Source organism: Oncorhynchus clarkii, chromosome 28, assembly GCF_045791955.1.
Source record: "Oncorhynchus clarkii lewisi isolate Uvic-CL-2024 chromosome 28, UVic_Ocla_1.0, whole genome shotgun sequence".
Lineage (NCBI taxonomy): Eukaryota > Metazoa > Chordata > Actinopteri > Salmoniformes > Salmonidae > Oncorhynchus > Oncorhynchus clarkii.
In genome coordinates, this window is record NC_092174.1 from 7,066,934 (window position 1) to 7,086,742 (window position 19,809).

Below are 19,809 nucleotides of genomic sequence, written 5' to 3' on the forward strand. Positions count from 1 at the left end.
CTCCAGTAATTTTAGTCTCTTATACTAGGTGAGATCATAATTCTGTTGTCCTTTGTTTAGGATGTCGTGCCAGCCACTGCAACAGTCCAAGTTGGCAAACCAGTACATATTTAATACGTTTGTGAGGCAGCCAATTGATAATTAAAAAAAGGGCCTGCCTTGATAGAGAATGAATGGATGAGTGAATACAGGCCAATCTCACTACAGTATGCAGAAATATACATTCTCACATTGCAGTGCTATTTCCCAATTATGGAAAAGATAATTTAACAAAATTCTACCTGGAACTTGCAAATAATAAATATGGCAGAAAATACACTTACAAGATTCATAGAAGACTCTTGTAATATCTTACTTACATGGGTGGTTACCATTTAGACATAACAGAAATGTTGAATGTATTTTATATGCCTTCTAAGGTCTCACATACATGAGACATACACATTTCAAGCACTTGGATCATAGTAATAGCAAGCTCTTGCATGTATTGTATGAAAAACATACAAGAGCCATGTAAGCTAAGCCATCTAAGGCAGAGGTGGCTCCAGGCACAGTATGGGTCTCAACTTACTGTTGAGAGTCAGAATAGTAGAATACACAGTGTGCATGTCAAAATACTGGGCTTGGTTAAAACCCTGGATGGGAGATCAAAGGCATAGCTGTAGATAAATCAACTGTCCAGTAGGAGGTGCTGCCCAGCCTTAACCATGGAAACTCATACCTAAAAATCTAAATGTATATGCAAATAATTTATTTTTCTTCGAGATATTGTCATGTTTCTTTTTATGTGTTGATTTATAAAAAACAATGTGAAACATATAAAGAATGCATTCCCAGAACATACTCAGTACATCAACCTTTCTTATAATATAGCCTTTTGGTGCCCTATGCAAGATTTGGTTGGGGGGCCACCCACCTTGTGACAAAACATTTTTGTGGCTGCCCTCTTGATGGTGGAGAGAAACATTTTAAGGTTAATATCCTGCAATTCCACACATTTTGCCATGGGGCGGAGAGAACATTTAGCAATATTATAACAAATTTCATGCAATTATACTAATTTTCCATGGGGTAGAGATAATGTTTTGCACTTTTAAAGCAAAACCTGTTTTTGGGGGTAGATCAGCTTTAATATTGCAGAGAGATTGTAGCTTCCATCAAAGTAATTGTCTGCATCATTTCTAATCCCCCATATACAGTATATATTTGTAAATATATGTCAGATAACAACACAAAACATTGTTACCTGAAATGGCTAATTGAGTGACTGTGTCAACAGAGAGAAACAGCTGATGAACAACCAAATTTCGCTGGTGTATTCTACTATTCCTACTCTCAATAGTAAGTTGTGAGTCCCCCCACCTTCTTATAATATTCATAAATTACTCATTTAATTAATATATTTTGTCTCAAATATGTCATATCATATCTTTGTAGGAATTGCACCACAATCATTCAATAGTGTATGTCATATAAGGTATACCTTTACATTTAAACACGTATACAGTGTACGTACTGAAAATGGCAGATTTGGGCACTTATAAGCTCCTATGTAGTGGCTGTACAGTATACTATACATGACGTCAGAGCCCTGGCTCTGCGCTTCACAGCACTGTGTGGGTTTTGACTGACAGCTGATCTGAACTTGAGCACTGAGCGACAAGAAGTTGCCCCGATCCCTCCCGGTAATAAGGCAACTTTTGCAAATGTTTTGTTGTCTGAGTGAGGGAAATGCTGTAAATTAAGATGGCTCAATATATTTTGAAAGATAATATGCGGAGGATTATAATAAATACCACTTGGATGTCATAAAAGAAAGCCAAACACCCAAATATGCTCTTCACATTTCCAAATCATAAAACTTGTGTCATATACAGTGTCAACATTTCTGACACTATGTTTGATGTACAGTTACAAGATTACATGTCGTCATATAGGTTGTTCTGAACAGAATGAGCATATGTTTGTTTATTGTGTCGAAAATTTGCTGCAGCACACACACTTGAATGCACTCATGACTCCTTTCTATGCGATCCCCAATTATGATCTGTTTCTCTGAATTGCCTTGTGAAAGCCTAACACTGTAATGTCGTATTTTGCAGAGATCTGTGGCCACTTGCAGACACCAGTTAGTCCTCTTACTCAAACCCTTGTAAAAAATATATATATATGTTTTGACTACCCCTCATTTTCCAGGAATAGTCATCATGTTACTGAATGTATGCAGAGTATATTTTTCAGATTTCGTTATCAACAAATACGTCAAAGTACAGTAAATATAAAATGTACATAAATCAACAGTGTAATGTTTGGATTCAGTCTTGTCAGGTGAACTGCTGTGTACTCACCTTTGGTCTAATATTTTTTCCCATTGTCTCCAAACCGTTCCCTTTCAATTGCTACCATGGTTACGCATATGGTTTTCATATTTCTTCAGTAAGAATATATTTAATTTAGCCCTAAACATATACAGTGCATTCGGAAAGAATTCAGACCCCTAGACTTTTGCCACATTTTGTTACATTGCAGCCTTATTAAAAACATTTTTTTTACACACAATACTCTAAAATGACAAAGCCAAAACAGGTTTCTATACATTTTTGCAAACGTAGAAAAAAAAAATATATATATTTACATAAGTTTTCAGAGCCTTTGCTATGAGACTCAAAATTGAGCTCAGGTGCATCCTGTTTCCATTGATCATCATTGAGATGTTTCTACAACTTGATTGGAGTCCACCTGTGGTAAATTCAATTTATTGAATATAATTTGGAAGGCCTGTCTATATAGGTTCCCACAATTGACAGTGCATGTCAGAGTAAAAACCAAGACATGAGGTCGAAGGAATTGTCCGTAGAGCTCCGAGACAGGATTGTGATGAGGCACAGATCTGGGGAAGGGTGCCAAAGAATTTCTGCAGCATTGAAGGTCTCTAAGAACACAGTGGCCTACATAATTCCTAAATGGAAGATGTTTGAAACCACCAAGACCCTTCCTAGAGCTGGCCGCCTGGCCAAACTGAGCAATCGGGGGAGAAGGACCTTGGTCAGGGAGGTGACCAAGAACCCTGTGGTCACTCTGACAGGGCTCTCTAGTTCCTCTGTGGAGATCGGAGAACCTTCCAGAAGGACAACCATCTCTGCAGCATTCCACCAATCAGGCCTTTATGGTAGAGTGGCCAGCCTGAATACCAAGATACACTTCTGGAGGAGACCTGGCACCATCCCTACAATGAAGCACGGGGGTGGCAGCAAAATGCTGTGAGGATACTTTTCAGCAGCAGGGACTGGGACACTAGTCAGGATCGAAGGAAATATGAACGGAGCAAAGTACAGAGAGATCCTTAATGGAAAAACCTGCTCCAGAGCACACAGTACCTCAGACTGGGGTGAAGGTTCATCTTCCAACAGGACAATGACCCTAAGCACACAGCCTAGACAATACAAGTCTCTGAATGTCCTTAAGTGGCCCAGCCAGAGCCCGGACTTGAACCCGATCGAGCATCTCTGGAGAAAGCTGAAAATAGCTGTGCAGCGACGTTCCCCATCAACCTGACAGAGCTTGAGAGGATCTGCAGAGCAGAATGGGAGAAACCCCCCAAATACAGGTGTGCCAAGCTTGTAGTGTCATACCCAGGAAGACTTGAGGCTGTGATCACTGCCAAAGGTGCTTCAACAAAGTACTGAGTAAAGGGCCTGAATACTTATGAAAATGTGATATTTCAGTTTTAAACAAATTTTGTGTTTGCTTTCTCATTATGGGGTATTGGGTGTAGATTGATTAGGGTAAAAAAAACTATTACATAATTTCATAAGAAGGCTGTAACGTAACAATATGTGGAAAAAGTAAAGGGGTCTGAATACTTTCTGAATGCTCTGTAGGGCAATTCAGTGTATAGGGATAACACAAATATATACAAATACACAACTGAGATATAAGGAAAAACATACCAGATCCGTATTAGATTACTTCCAAAAAAATCATGATTCTTTTCGATATGGGTTTCCACAGACAAGGAGTATGCTGAGTCTTTCTTTTGGACCAGGAGGTAAGTTTGAAGGTGTGTGTTTGTCTGATGGAGCGACCTGCACATTATGAGTATTCTCCCAAAAAGTCAGGCCAGATCAGTGTTTGTGAAGGAAATGGAATAAAGGAAAGGAAGACATTGAAGACTATTTGGGCATACTGAAATGTAGATGTGGGAGAGTCTGTTTGGGAATACCTTATATGGGCTCCCCTATTTGATGTTTTCACCACACCCTTGGTTTGACCTTTGACACCTCTGACTCATCCCACATGACCCCTGACTTTGCCCTCTGACTGGCAATTTATGACCCTCTTGTAAATGGAGGGAGAGGAGTAGGTGGACTGCGTCTGTGTGTGTGTATCATGTCTATTCCCCTCCGGCGATCGACGTCGCCGGTATACTAACCATTGGTCCTGGATTCATCATTACCCACACCTGGCATCAATCATTACACGCACCTGCACATCATCATGATACTCACCTGGACTCCATCACATTCCTGATTACCTCCCCTATACTGTATCTCACTCCCTTTTGGTTCTTTCCGCAGTCAGTATTGTTTCTGTGTTTATGCTTAGACGCTACTGTTATGTTGTCTCGGTTTGTTGTTTTATTAAACGTTTCCCCTGCACCTGCTTCTCGACTCGCAGCATCTCCGTTACAGAATACTGACTCACAACATAAGCAGCAGGAAAACAGAACATCTCCCAGACGGTCGACGAGCAGGGAAACCTAAGTCAACACCATGACCAGCTAGTACAACTGGGGACAGCTATGGAAGAGGTTCTTCGCAGTGTGCAACATCGCAAAGAACACACTGGGTCGACTGGTTGTAGTGTCAGCACAACAGCCCATTCAGCAATCTGCTCAGGTCGGCGACGCCTGCTTGTTCGTCCCGGATAAATATAATGGCACCCCATCTAAATGCTGGGGCTTTCTACTTCAGTGCTCCTTTACGCACAAGATGGGAGCTCCCACCACCGAGAGGTCCAAGGTTGCCACAGTTATTTCTCTGCTGACTGGGCGGGCGTTGGAATGAGTTTGACAAAGAAAGAGCGTGATGGAGTGCTGCGTCAGATGACCTGGCCTTCACAATCACCCGACCTCAACCCATTTCAGATGGTTTGGGATGAGTTGGATCACAGAGTGAAGGAAAAGCAGCCAACAAGTGCTCAGCATATGTGGGAACTCCTTCAAGGCTGTTGAAAAAGCATTCCTCATGAAGCTGGTTGAGAGAATGCCAAGAGTGTGCAAAGCTGGCATCAAGGCAAAGGGTGGCTACTTTGAATAATCTAAAATATTACATATATTTTGATTTGTTTCACTTTTTTGGTTACTGTATGATTCCATATGTGTTATTTCATAGTTTTGTCTTCACTATTATTCTACAATGTAAAAAATAAAAACCTTGAATGAGTTGGTGTGTCAACTTTTGATTGGTACAGTCTGTGTGTGCGTGCACATGTTTGTTAACTCCTTTCTCCTCTACTTCAGGTGTGTTTGAACTGATGTCCTTGGTGATCTCTGGGATGAAATCTATAATGGACAGAAATGAGGACTTTACATTTCTTAAAAGCATGATCATGGAAAGGAGATTCCATCTACTGGTCAAGGTGAAACTGGCTTTAACTACTGTGATGTAATGGCAATGCTACAGTTCTGTTATAGTAATGATATCTGAGAGTTTATCATGTACAATTACAGTATGTCATAGTGTGTAGCTATGGAAATGTACTGGGTAGTATTCACTAGGAACTAACCGGAAACGGTCCGAAACAGGGAGGGACTACCTGAACTTTTCAAAATCTAATTTTATTTGTCACATACACATGCAGATGTTATTGCGGGTGTAGCAAAATGTGTTTGTCTTTAATTCCAACAGTGCAGTAATATCTAACAATGCACACAACCTAAAAGTAAAATAATGGAATTAAGGATGATAAAAATTAGGATGAGCAATGTCAGAGTGGCATAGACTAGAATACAGTATATACAAATGAGATGAGTAAAGCAGTATGTAAATATGATTAAAGTGACTAGTGTGCCATTCAAGTGGCCAGTGATTTCAAGTCTATGTATATGGGGCAGCAGCCTCTAACGTGCAGGGTTACGTAATCGGGTGGAAGCCGCCTAGTGAATGTTCCTGAGTGGCCAAATTATAGTCGCCTTGTTTCCTCAGAACGTTTGGCTGTGGTGTGCACTAATGAATACAACAGATGTACATCACCGGTGATGCACTGTAATAGTAACCCCCAGTGTCATAGCCTGACTCGTTCTCTTTCTCAGATCCATGCGAGGTTGAGGCGGTTTGGATCAAGGAATCCTGTCCCGGTCCGGGATAACGCAAAGAGTCTGGCCTGTAACGTAAGTCTTTCTCTTTGCACTCATCCTTAGGATGGATGGATGAATGGATGGCTGGATATAAATATAGATAAAGGAAGAGATATTTTGCACAAGTGTCCCTACATACAGTGCCTTGCTAAAGTATTCAGACTCCTTGGATTTCTTCACATTTTGTTGTGTTACAAAGTGTGATTTTAAAATTGATTTAATTGTCAACTACACAAACTCTGCAATGTCAAATTGTATTTAAGGTTAATAACAAAGCAATTACTAAAACATAGTTGTTGCATACGTATTCAGCTCCTTGAGTCAATACATGTTAGACACCTTTTGGCATCAAATACAGTAAGTCTTCTTGGGTAGGTCACCTGGATTGTGCCATATCTGCCAAGATGTTGGGGATCATGGCTAGACAGAAATGTTCATTTCTTGCCATAGATTTTCAAGCAGATTTAGTTCAAAACTGTAATTTGGCCACTCAGGAACATTCACTGTCTTCTTGGTAAGCCACTCCAGTGTAGATTTGGCCTTGAGTTGTAGGTTATTGTCCTGCTGAAAGGTAAATCCCTCTCCCAATCTCTGGTGTAAAGCAGGTTTTCCTCTAGGATTTTGCCTGTGCTTAGCTCCGTCCCGTTTCTTTTTATCCTGAAAACCTCGCCGGTATTTGCCGATGTAAAGCATACCCATACCCTGCTGCAGCCGCCACCATGCTTGAAAAAAAGGAGGCAGTTACTCAGTGACGTGTTGTGCTGCATTTTCCCCAAACATAAGGTTTAGCATTCATTTATTTATTCATTAATTTAGCATTTTCTTGCAGTATTACTTTAATGCCTTGTATCATAAAAGATGCATGTTTTGGAATATGTTTTTATTCTATAGATTTGTATTTTCACTCTGTCATTGTGGAGTTATGACAATGTTGTTGATCCATCCTCAGTTTTCTCCCAATACAACCATTGAACTCTGTAGCTGTCTTAAAATCACCAATGGCCTCATGATAACATCCCTGAGCAGTTTATTTCCTGTCCTGTAGCTCAGTTCAGAACAAAGGGGCTGACACTATATTGTAGTTATGAATTTTGTGTTTTTTTCTGTGTATTGTTCTGGCACTTTGACGTTAGTGTTTTGTATAGATTCAAATTAAACTGTCTTTTTTTGGTCAACAATCACACTTTGTAATAGTAAAGTGAATATTATTCATGACATCCATGGACTATGCAACTGAGGCAAAGCCTTGTTTTACAGTAATATTATTTTATCTCCTTTATACAGAGTGACATCATGGGACAGTTTTCAGCATTAAGGTGTTAAAATAATTTCACCCCAAGTGGAATGTTTCAGCCTTGAGAACTACCATTAATGTCAACTCTATAAAGTGACACTGAGATTTCCCACTCTCCCATAATTCTCTACTTTACCCCTCCCCTTTAAGTATCTCTCCTTATCTCACTCCCCTACCCCACTGTTCTGTAGTATGTCCAATGTGGGCATCCTTACTTGTGTCTAACATGCAGAGTTCAGTAAACCGGTGGAAAAGATACAGTTGCGGTCAGTGACTCCTCATTTAATTTCACTATAGTTCCAATACACCCCGCCCCTTTTCCTCTTTCCTTATGCCCTGTCCTTGTTCCACCTCCCAGTCCCCTTACTCAAGGTCCTGTCTGAAAGCCACTCCAGGCCTGGTTTAAATCATCAATGTCTACTGAAGGGGCCAAACCAAAGAGCTGTTTTTCTTCAAAATGGCTTCTGTTTGCTCACAGCGGAAAGTAATGACCTTCAGGCAGATTTATGGATTATTTGGTGTGTGTGCGTGCACATTACATCTTGAAGCACATTCTTAGAAAAGGGTTCCAAAACCAAAGGGTTCTTCGGTTGTCCCTATAGGACAGGCATTCCCTAACTGGGATACGCGCAATGCCTTCAGGGCTATGCCAACTTAAAAATGTGATTTGGAAAATCACATTTGGAAAAAAAAAATATTTCTTCACATTTTCAAACAGTACATTTATATTTTCTAACTGGCTATACATTTGGGTGATTGGCTATACATTTGGGTTTTTCTCCTCACCTGAACTGCCTCGTTTCACTGCCAAAAATAAAATTAAACCACCTAGTGTTCAGCGAAATAACACAATGTCAAATAATTAACATCCAATCACATTAACTGTTACTCTCTCGCGGGAAACCTTCACTCATGCACAGACATTTAGAAACGAAACATGACAATTTCAAAAATAAGCCAAAGGAGTTTTTTGAGCGAGAATTAAGATGACCTTCGAGTAACAAAGACATGTATGAAAGCATCCGTTACCATTTAATAAGAAAGGGCTAGAAGCGTCTATAGTGAGATACTGAGTGGCTAGGACAGGCAAGCCCCATACTATTGTGGAGGACTTAATTATTCCTGCTGCCGCGGATATGGCTGGGACAATGCTGGGGGAAAAGGCCCAAAAAACTATACAGACAATGTCTTCATCAAACAACACTGTTTCACAATGCATCAATGACATGGCAGGAGTTGTTTTGAAACAATTACTGCTTCGCATACAAGCAAGTGAATTCTATGCGTTACAGCTGGATGAGTCAACAGACTGCGGGCCTGGCACAGCTCTTGGTATATGTCCGTTACGTTTATGGGGGGTCAACTAAGGAAGACATCCTCTGTTGAAAACCACTAGAAACCAGGACATGAGAGGATATTTTTATAGTACTGGACAGCTTTGTGACATCAAATGGACTTTCCTGGTCAAGATGTGTTGGTGTCTGTACTGATGGCGCAAAAGCCATGACAGGGAGACATAGTGGAGTGGTAACGCGCGTGCAAGCAGTTGCTCCCGATGCCACTTGGGTACACTGCAGCATCCACCGAGGGGCTCTTGCTGCCAAGGGGATGCCTGACAGCTTGAAAGATGTTTTGGACACAACAGTGAAAATGGTTAACTAAATGGTTAGCTTTGTTAAAGCAAGGCCCCTGCACTCTCGTATTTTCTGCACTATACGGCAGCAATCATTATGGGCAGCAATCATGTAACGCTTTTACAATGTACAGAAGTGCTGGTTATCAAGGGGCAAAGTATTGACACGTTAAAAAAAAAAAAAGTGTCTAGCTTAGTTTTCTTTACTGACCATTTTCACTTGTCTGACCGCTTGCATGACGAAGAGTTTCTCACAAGACTGGCCTATCTCGTGATGTTTTTTCTCACCTGAATGTTCTGAATCTAGGATTACAGGGACTCTCCGCAACTATATTCAAAGTTTCTTGCCTTGGAAAATCGCACTGTTTAGACACTGATGCCCTTTGCAACCATGGACCTGTGTGAGAGTGGGTTCTCGGCCCTCACTAGCATGACATCTAAGTATAGGCACAGACTGTGTGTGGAAAATGATTTAAGATTGAGGCTCTTTCCAATACAACCCGACATTGTAGAGTTATGTGCATCCTTTCAAGCACACCCTTATCATTAACCTGTGGTGAGTTATTCACAATTTTTGATGAACAAATAAGCTTTTATATGAACGATGGCTGAATAACGAGCAAAATTATTTATATTATTATTATTTGTGCCCTGGTCCTAAAAGAGCTCTTTGTCACAACCCGGCTCGTGGGAAGTGACAAACTCACACTCATTCTTATGTTTAATAAATGTATCATAAACAGGCTTACAATGAGGACAATGATGGCAATGATGGCAAAAAAACAACATTTGAGAGTGCGCTGACCCTGGTGCTAGAGGGGGTACGCAGCTGGAGGTTGAATGTTTGAAGGGGTACGGGACTATAAAAAGTTTAGGAACCACTGCTATAGGAGAACCCTTTTTGGTTCCAGGTAGAACCCTCTGTGTAAAGGGTTCTAGATACACCCCCCCCCCCCCCCCCTGGAGGCTGTTCTTATCTGCCTTGGATGCATCTATGGGGAAACATTGCAACTGTCTTGAAGCAATAAGTTACAACAGTATCCCCCTAGACATCTAACCACAACACGCCATCCTCATTGTTATATTAGAGGCTGCATACTGTGTGCGTGTGTCTGTGTGTCATAGTTGGCTGAGGAGCTGTGGACTCAAGTGGCTAGTGCTGAATGTTCAGAGTTGATCAGCCTGCTCTCCAACCCGCACATCAAGGTGAGTCTCCCATAAAGGATATGAAAGTAAACAATGTCAGACCGTCTCGTGCTTTGGTCAGATGACATGAAAATAGATGCACACCAGTGGTGGTTTTGACTTCGAAATAAGAATGCATTATAGAAAAAGGCTCAGTGCCGTTAACCTCGCATAATGAGGTATTGAAAACAAGGGTGTCAATCATTTTGACCCCTACATTTTTGAGAAATACAAATATTACTTGTTAAACAAAATCTATTTCTCTGAGCAACTGTATTAGTATAAAATAATATGAATTCACAATTTTTTTAACATGCATTATAGCTCAATATTTGACTTTTTTATTTTATACAGTTCTTTTTGCTCATCTTTATCAAGGGTGTCAATAAATTCAGACCTCGCTGTATATGAAAAGCTACTCTTGCTGTTTTCTAACGTTCTCTGTCCAGGGCCTTCTCTCTGTTCACGACATAGTAGCACAGAAAGGTTATGACCCTGAGCTGCCACCCCTACCTGATAACATCGAAGAAGAGGATGAGGACTCTGTGAAGATTATAAGCCTGTTCAAAAGCCAGGAGCCACTGGTGAGTGGATCATGGTCGTAGGGAAGAATCCTTAATTGAGATCTCTAGTTAGGATTGTGCTCATGCAGCCTGAAATCAGTGTCATACGTTGGATATTTGTGCACCTCCATTTAGTATGATGTATAAAAATAAATGTATTACGTTACAAATTAAATAAAAGGATGATGGTCAGGGATGATGGGTGAAGATTATAATGATGGATTGTCATTATAAGGATGACATTCGAGTATAATGTGACTGTCTGGCAACACAAAGTTTGCGTGTTTGAATCTTGTCGGGGACAACTGTATGATTTGACCTAACCGTTTTCTAACCTTCCTTATTCTCCTAACCGATACGTGAATTCTCACTACATTATCTGCTAACATTAGCCACAAATGCTAACAGCTAGCGGGATATACGCTGCACCAGGCAAGATAGAATAGCACGGGGGGGGGGGGGCGCAGCGGTCGTCTATGCATATTTGTAAGCAACAGCTGGTGCACAAAATCTAAGGAAGTCTCTAGATTTTGCTCGCCTAAAGTAGAGTATATTGTGATAAATTGCAGGCCACACTACTTGCCTAGAGAGTTTCTAGCTATACTTTTTGTGGCTGTTTATTTACCACCACAGACAGATGCTGGCACTAAGATGCTGGCACTAAGACCGCACTCAGTCAGCTGTATAAGCAAACGGGAAACCGCTCACCCAGAGGCGGCGCTCCTAGTGGCCAGAGACTTTAATGAAGGGAAACTTACCAAATTTTTATCAACATGTTAAATGTGCAACCAGAGGGAAAATACATCTAGATCACCTGTACTCCACACAGAGACGCGAACAAAGCTCTCCCTCGCCCTCCATTTGGTAAATCTGAACACAACTCTATCCTCATGATTCCTGCTTACAAGCAAAAATTTGCAGGAAACACCAGTGACTCGGTCTATAAAAAAAGTGGTCAGATGAACAGATGCCAAACTACAGGACTGTTTTGCTAACATAGACTGGAACATGTTCCGGGATTCTTCCGATGGCATTGAGGAGTACACCACAGCAGTCACTGGCTTCATCAATAAGTGCATCGAGGACGCTGTCCCAACAGTGACTGTACGTACATACCCCAACCAGAAGCCATGGATTACAGGCAACATTCGCACTGAGCTAAAGGGTAAAGCTGCCGCTTTCAAGGTGCGGGACTCTAACCCGGAAGCTTACAAGAAATCCTGCTATGCCCTGCGACGAACCATCAAACAGGCAAAGCGTCAATACAGGGCTAAGATCGAATCATACTACACAGGCGCCGACGCTCTTCTTATGTGGCAGGGCTTGCAAACTATTACAGACTACAAAGGGAAGCACAGCCGCTAGCTGCCCAGTGACACAAGCCTACGAGACGAGCTAAACCACTTCTATGCACGCTTCGAGGTAAGCAACACTGAGGCATGCATGAGAGCATCAGCTGTTCTGGACGACTGTGTGATCACGCTCTCCGAAGCCGACCTGAGAAAGACTTTAAAACAGGTCAACATACACAAGGCTGCGGGGCTAGACGGATTACCAGGACGTGTGCTCCGTTCATGTGCTGACCAACTGGCAGGTGTCATCACTGACATTTTCAACATGTCCCTGATTTAAGCCTGTAATCAAATAGATTTATATAGCCCTTCGAACATCAGCTGATATCTCAAAGTGCTGTACAGAAACCCAGCCTAAAACCACAAACAGCAAGCAACCAACATGTTTCAAGCAGACCACCATAGTTGTTGTGCCCAAGAACACAAAGGCAACCTGCCTAAATGACTACAGACCCGTAGCACTCATGTCCATAGCCATGAAGTGCTTTGAAAGGTTGGTAATGGCTCACATCAACACCATTAACCCAGAAACCCTAGACCCACTCAAATTTGCATACGGCCCAAACAGATCCACAGATGATGCCATCTCTATTGCACTCCACACTGCCCTTTCTCACCTGAACAAAAGGAACACTTATGTGAGAATGCTATTCATTGACTACAGCGCAGCGTTCAAGCTCATCACTTAGGTAAGGATCCTGGGACTAAACACCTCCCTCTGCAACTGGATCCTGGACTTCCTGACGGGCCGCCCCCAGGTGGTAAGGGTAGGTAACAACACATCTGCCACGCTGATCCTCAACACTGGAGCTCCCCAAGGGTGCGTGCTCACTCCCCTCCTGTACTCCCTGTTCACCCACAACTGCATGGCCAGGCACGACTCCAACACCATCATTGAGTTTGCAGACGACACAACAGTGGTAGGCCTGATCACCGACAACGATGAAACAGCCTATAGGGAGGAGGTCAGAGACCTGGCCGGGTGGTGCCAGGATAACAACCTATCCCTCAACATAACCAAGACTAAGGAGATGATTGTGGACTACAGGAAATGGACCGAGCACGCCCCCATTCTCCTCAACGGGGCTGCAGTGGAGCAGGTTGAGAGCTTAAAATTCCTTGGTGTCCACATCAACAACAAACTAGAATGGTCCAAACACACCAAGACAGTCGTGAAGAGGGCACGACAAAGCTATTCCCCCTCAGGAAACTAAAAAGATTTGGCATGGGTCCTGAGATCCTCAAAAGGTTCTACAGCTGCAACATCAAGAGCATCCTGACTGGTTGCATCACTGCCTGGTACGGCAATTACTCAGCCTCTGACCGCAAGGCACAACAGAGGGTAGTGCGTGTGGCCCAGTACATCACTGGGGCTATGCTGCCTGCCATCCAGGACCTCTACACCGGGCGGTGTAGACCCCAGCCACCCCAGTCATAGACTGTTCTCTCTACTACCACATGGCAAGCGGTACCCCCCCCCCCCCCCCCCCCCCAACCCCTCTTTTTCATGCTGCTGCTACTCTTTGTTTATCATATATGCATAGTCACTTTAACTATACATACTACCTCAATTGGGCTGACCAACCAGTGCTCCCGCACATTGGCTAACCGGAATATCTGCATTGTGTCCCGCCACCCACCACCTGCCACCCCTCTTTTACGCTACTGCTGCTCTCTGTTCATCATATATGCATAGTCACTTTAACCATATCTACCATATATATACATACTACCTCAATCAGCCTGACTAACCAGTGTCTGTATGTAGCCTCGCTACTGTATATAGCCTCACTACTGTATATAGCCTGTCTTTTTACTGTTGTTTTATGTCTTTACTTACCTATTGTTCACCTAATACCTGTTTTTGCACTATTGGTTAGAGCCTGTAAGTAAGCATTTCACTGTAAATGTTGTATTTGGCGCACGTTACAAATACACTTTGATTTGATTTGAAGCAACAAGCAGCCTGGCCTCCAATTCAAGTGCTTATTGTGTAAATATATATATGTTTTCAATAAATCTTTGGCGACGAAATATAGTTCACGTTGTCAATAATCCTTTGGAGTTGACAGTTTTTTTGCCTCAAAGTTGCGCATGCATCGGTTTTGTTGCACCCGTCTATACGTCTCCAATTTGTATGCTATTGTACGACCGCTAGTCCATTCGTATGCTATTGTACGACCGCTAGTCCATTCGTATGCTATTGTATGACCGCTAGTCCATTCGTAATGTTATCTAAAGTAACCTATCATATCATACTTAATGGAAGGACACAAATACCTACAGTATTTCAGACAGAATTCACAGTATGTTACCTGTAAAAAAAAAAAAATCTGCAAATGTTTATATGACCCCGTTTCAAACAGTCCCATTTTTACCACTTTCTTGCCAGTATACCCCCTTATACACATCCCCGTCTGTAACCGGCAATGAGGAGGGTGGGAGGGGTTGGTAACATGGGCAGGAATGGTACACCCAAGTGATCATTGTGCGTCAGGACGTCGGAGTCGCAGCGCATAAGAGCCTAGTGTGTGCCAATGCTACTTCTCGATTATCGCTTTCAAGAATATACTGCAATCATGTCTACGTCCCTTGGCGTGTTTTACTGTACCGCGATTCTTACCCCCTACACCTTTCAGATAGAAAGAAAAGGCGGTATAAAGAAGTTTGTATGGTAAAGATTGCAGGTTTTGTCTACATATAAAAAGGGGTCAAATAAGCAAACCAAATCATACGAATTGCCCTGAGGCCAGGTTGGCTCATGCGGCAACAATATGGGACATTTGCTGAGGGTTAAAGCCATAGAAAATAGCTTTTAAGAATATTCCTATTGTCTATTGTAGTCTATTTATAGCCTAAGCAGCTGAAAGTTTCTGGGTGCTAAGGTAAATTGTAGTCACACAACCTAGTCCATGGAAGCCACACATGTAAAGGTGTAACCAGGACAAAAGCCTCAAGTTGGAAAGACAGCATAAGGAACAGGGTTACAGATAAACCTGGGGGCTGCAAAGTCTTTCCATACTAAAGCTTAGGAGAGTCAATTCTTCCATATCTTTGCTGCCATATACAGTGCCTTGCGAAAGTATTCGGCCCCCTTGAACTTTGCGACCTTTTGCCACATTTCAGGCTTCAAACATAAAGATATAAAACTGTATTTTGTTGTGAAGAATCAACAACAAGTGGGACACAATCATGAAGTGGAACGACATTTATTGGATATTTCAAACTTTTTTAACAAATCAAAAATGTAAAAATTGGCCGTGGAAAATTATTCAGCCCCCTTAAGTTAATACTTTGTAGCGCCACCTTTTGCTGCGATTACAGCTGTAAGTCGCTTGGGGTATGTCTCTATCAGTTTTGCACATCGAGAGACTGAAATCTTTTCCCATTCCTCCTTGCAAAACAGCTCGATCTCAGTGAGGTTGGATGGAGAGCATTTGTGAACAGCAGTTTTCAGTTCTTTCCACAGATTCTCGATTGGATTCAGGTCTGGACTTTGACTTGGCCATTCTAACACCTGGATATGTTTATTTTTGAACCATTCCATTGTAGATTTTGCTTTATGTTTTGGATCATTGTCTTGTTGGAAGACAAATCTCCGTCCCAGTCTCAGGTCTTTTGCAGACTCCATCAGGTTTTCTTCCAGAATGGTCCTGTATTTGGCTCCATCCATCTTCCCATCAATTTTAACCATCTTCCCTGTCCCTGCTGAAGAAAAGCAGGCCCAAACCATGATGCTGCCACCACCATGTTTGACAGTGGGGATAGTGTGTTCAGGGTGATGAGCTGTGTTGCTTTTATGCCAAACATAACGTTTTGCATTGTTGCCAAAAAGTTCAATTTTGGTTTCATCTGACCAGAGCACCTTCTGCATGTTTGATGTGTCTCCCAGGTGGCTTGTGGCAAACTTTAACCGACACTTTTTATGGATATCTTTAAGAAATGGCTTTCTTCTTGCCACTCTTCCATAAAGGCCAGATTTGTGCAATATACGACTAATTGTTGTCCTATGGACAGAGTCTCCCACCTCAGCTGTAGATCTCTGCAGTTCATCCAGAGTGATTATGGGCCTCTTGGCTGCATCTCTGATCAGTCTTCTCCTTGTATGAGCTGAAAGTTTAGAGGGACGGCCAGGTCTTGTTAGATTTGCAGTGGTCTGATACTCCTTCCATTTCAATATTATCGCTTGCACAGTGCTCCTTGGGATGTTTAAAGCTTGGGAAATCTTTTTGTATCCAAATCCGGCTTTAAACTTCTTCACAACAGTATCTCGGACCTGCCTGGTGTGTTCCTTGTTCTTCATGATGCTGTCTGCGCTTTTAACGGACCTCTGAGACTATCACAGTGCAGGTGCATTTATACGGAGACTTGATTACACACAGGTGGATTGTATTTATCATCATTAGTCATTTAGGTCAACATTTGATCATTCAGAGATCCTCACTGAACTTCTGGAGAGAGTTTGCTGCACTGAAAGTAAAGGGGCTGAATAATTTTGCACGGCCAATTTTTCAGTTTTTGATTTGTTAAAAAAGTTTGAAATATCCAATAAATGTCGTTCCACTTCATGATTGTGTCCCACTTGTTGTTGATTCTTCACAAAAAAAATACAGTTTTATATCTTTATATTTGAAGCCTGAAATGTGGCAAAAGGTCGCAAAGTTCAAGGGGGCCGAATACTTTCGCAAGGCACTGTATCTATAGTGACACATTGCAGAGTTTGAGCATTGTTGTGTGTGGGTCTCTCTCTCTCTGTGTGTGTGTGTGAACAATCGTGGTTGGTTGGTATTTCCGGCCAATAATAGAAAACATACCATTATACCAAACTTACACGTATAGATGTTTCGGGATGTGTTTTATTGATGCAATATGCCGCCATTTGTCTGAGCCGTAATGCATAGTTCTCCACCTTGACGTGACCTGGTTGTTGGCAATGGCATGAAATGTCGTGTTTCCAATGTGTTTTTCCTCCCATTGATAACATCTGGTAAAAAAAAAAGAAAGTCTGATAACCTCTCCAGTTATGTGATTATGTCCATCACACACTCCCAAAATGGTTCTGTCTCTAAACAAATTACAGTTGCAAATTAAGTGACATTTAAGGCCTGGGGTAACAGCATCAATGTTCATGGCTTTATTAGAAAAATGCTAATTGGGAGCAGCAAACGGTGAGCAGACATGATTGTTTTCTCTGTTATTAACATCATCGAAGACCTTGTTGTACCATCCGTCTATCCATTTGGCCCTCACTCACTTTCTCATCCCTCCTTTTTTTCTTCATGCTCCCTTTTGTTTATCCAGCTGTTTTCTCTCTCTCTCTTTCAGGGGGCCACCATAAAGAGAGATGAATCCACTGGAGCTATAGTTGTAGCAAGGATCATGAGAGGGGGTGCTGCAGACAGAAGTGGTACAAATAATTTAAAAATGAATTGATGAACAATTAAATTATATCGGTACTATATTACATTGGGATGTGTGAAGCTTACTCCCCAGCCTGAAGTGTCCCCACTTGCGGCAGCAAATAGCTAGCTTTTTGAGTGGCGCAAATTGGTAAGACACTTCAGGAGGGTGGTCACGTGTGCTTGCAAGTCAGAGGTCCCGAGTTCTTGCCAGGTATGGGCCGAATCAGGAGGAAATGGTACTAAGCAAGCAGAGTGATGTCCTTTACATATACAACATGTAATAGCAGTGTAATCATACATTTATAAAACGTTTCAGAGAATTTAGTGCTCTTTAATCAAAGATATTTTGCAGGTCTGATTCATGAGGGCGATGAGCTAAGGGAAGTCAATGGAGTCCAAATGGAGGATAAGACACCGGAGGAAATCATTCCTATTATGGTGTGAGTGTGTGTGTGTGTGGTCTGTTTCAAGTCTGTAAGTCTGGCCAAGTGAGGCTAGTGTCTAGCTTAGATGTAATGTCAAAATGTAGATTTCCGCCTAAATAGACATACCCAAAAGTAACTGCTATTCATGTGTAATACATGATTCTGACATGCCCAAACTTGGTATATTTGGAAAGAAGACATCTCGGAGATTTTGAGGAAATGATCAGAAGATAGATAAGAGTTACATAGTTCAGAATACACAAGATCATGCACACACAAAATAACAGTTTTTTAAAAAGTAATCTTTCATTGACAAGCTATAAGTGAATTATTGATGCCCAGAGCTGGAAACACATCAGATGGCTTCCACAACATGTGAACAATATCAGAAAAAAAACTGGGATTGATAGAAACGGGCAGATGTTTAAGTGGTGTCAGTGTTATTAATTCCAGTGTTATTACACATTTACAGCCACTAAATGCTATTTGTTCAGTATAAAAACACAATTTCTACCATATCAACCTCACTCAAACATTGTGGTGGTGTAATGGGGTATATGGGGTACATTCAGGTGTCCTTTCAACCGCTCCAAAGTGTCTGCATGTGATAATTGCACTGATAATTGCACTGTTTTTGCACAATGGATGTGCCTAAAAGTTATTGTTCACTATAAAAACTAAATTTCTACAACACCAACCTCTCTCAAACATTGTGGTGATGTCGGGGGACATACAGGAGATATCCAAGTGTTTTCATCAAAATTTTCATGCGCAAAAATATAGTCACTCAGTGGACATTCGATTTTGACATGAAGTCATACATCATCAGATAACATTGGCAATAGGCTAGAATTGTTCTGACCAACCATACCCCCTATGTAGCTCCAACACAGACCAAATTGAAGCTTACCTTGTAAGATATTTGCTGTTTGGTGAAAACGTTGTGTAAAATAAACATTTGGACTCTCAGGGCTGGTGATCAATAACGGTAGGTCACAGGCAGACAAATGAGACCCTCATGGTCTGTGGAGTCCCGGCTTTCGGTGTGAATCAAACTATTCTGTGTTTATTTTGTTTATGCTTTACAACGCTAACCGGAATGTAGGTAGCAGCCATCTTGAAATGAGGTCATCGGCTTGGCTTGCCCTTATACATTCATATGCCCATATATGGTAGTAAGACACCAAATATTTTAAGGCACAAATCAATAGCCAAGATACTCAGCTTTCCGCAGACACCCTGCTTTTGCAGATGAGAGCTACCGTTCTCACACCAGACTGAATTGAATAAAATAAATCAAATAGGGTCCCCAAATATGGGAACTTTACATTTAAGAGGCTAGCTGCTTGTAAGCTTGGATCATTGTATGTATTTGCTTGCATCACACATCCCTGATGTGTTTGTGTGGTCTAATGTGTACCTGTCTGTGTGTCAGTCAAGTCTACATTCTGTGATTATCTTTGTGCCAGGCTCAATCGCAGGGAGAGGTGACGTTTAAAGTGATACCGGTACCTGGCATCAAGGAAGAGCTGTCAGACAATGAGACTATGGTAAAGCTATTGTGCTCTGCTTATATTGGTTCTTTGGCATTTCAGAA

At 41.8% G+C, this 19,809-nt stretch overlaps 1 protein-coding gene across 1 annotated transcript in view; it reads left to right on the forward strand.

The window, feature by feature from the left end:
• Positions 1-19,809, forward strand: part of LOC139386983 (MAGUK p55 subfamily member 7-like) — a 58,595-nt gene that overhangs the window by 1,604 nt on the left and 37,182 nt on the right. The window contains exons 2-8 of the mRNA XM_071132904.1: positions 5,522-5,640; positions 6,314-6,391; positions 10,411-10,491; positions 10,920-11,054; positions 17,711-17,792; positions 18,140-18,225; positions 19,682-19,762. Of these exons, the coding sequence (XP_070989005.1) occupies positions 5,536-5,640; positions 6,314-6,391; positions 10,411-10,491; positions 10,920-11,054; positions 17,711-17,792; positions 18,140-18,225; positions 19,682-19,762 (648 nt within the window). The 5' untranslated portion in view covers positions 5,522-5,535. The remainder of the gene's footprint in view (positions 1-5,521; positions 5,641-6,313; positions 6,392-10,410; positions 10,492-10,919; positions 11,055-17,710; positions 17,793-18,139; positions 18,226-19,681; positions 19,763-19,809) is intronic.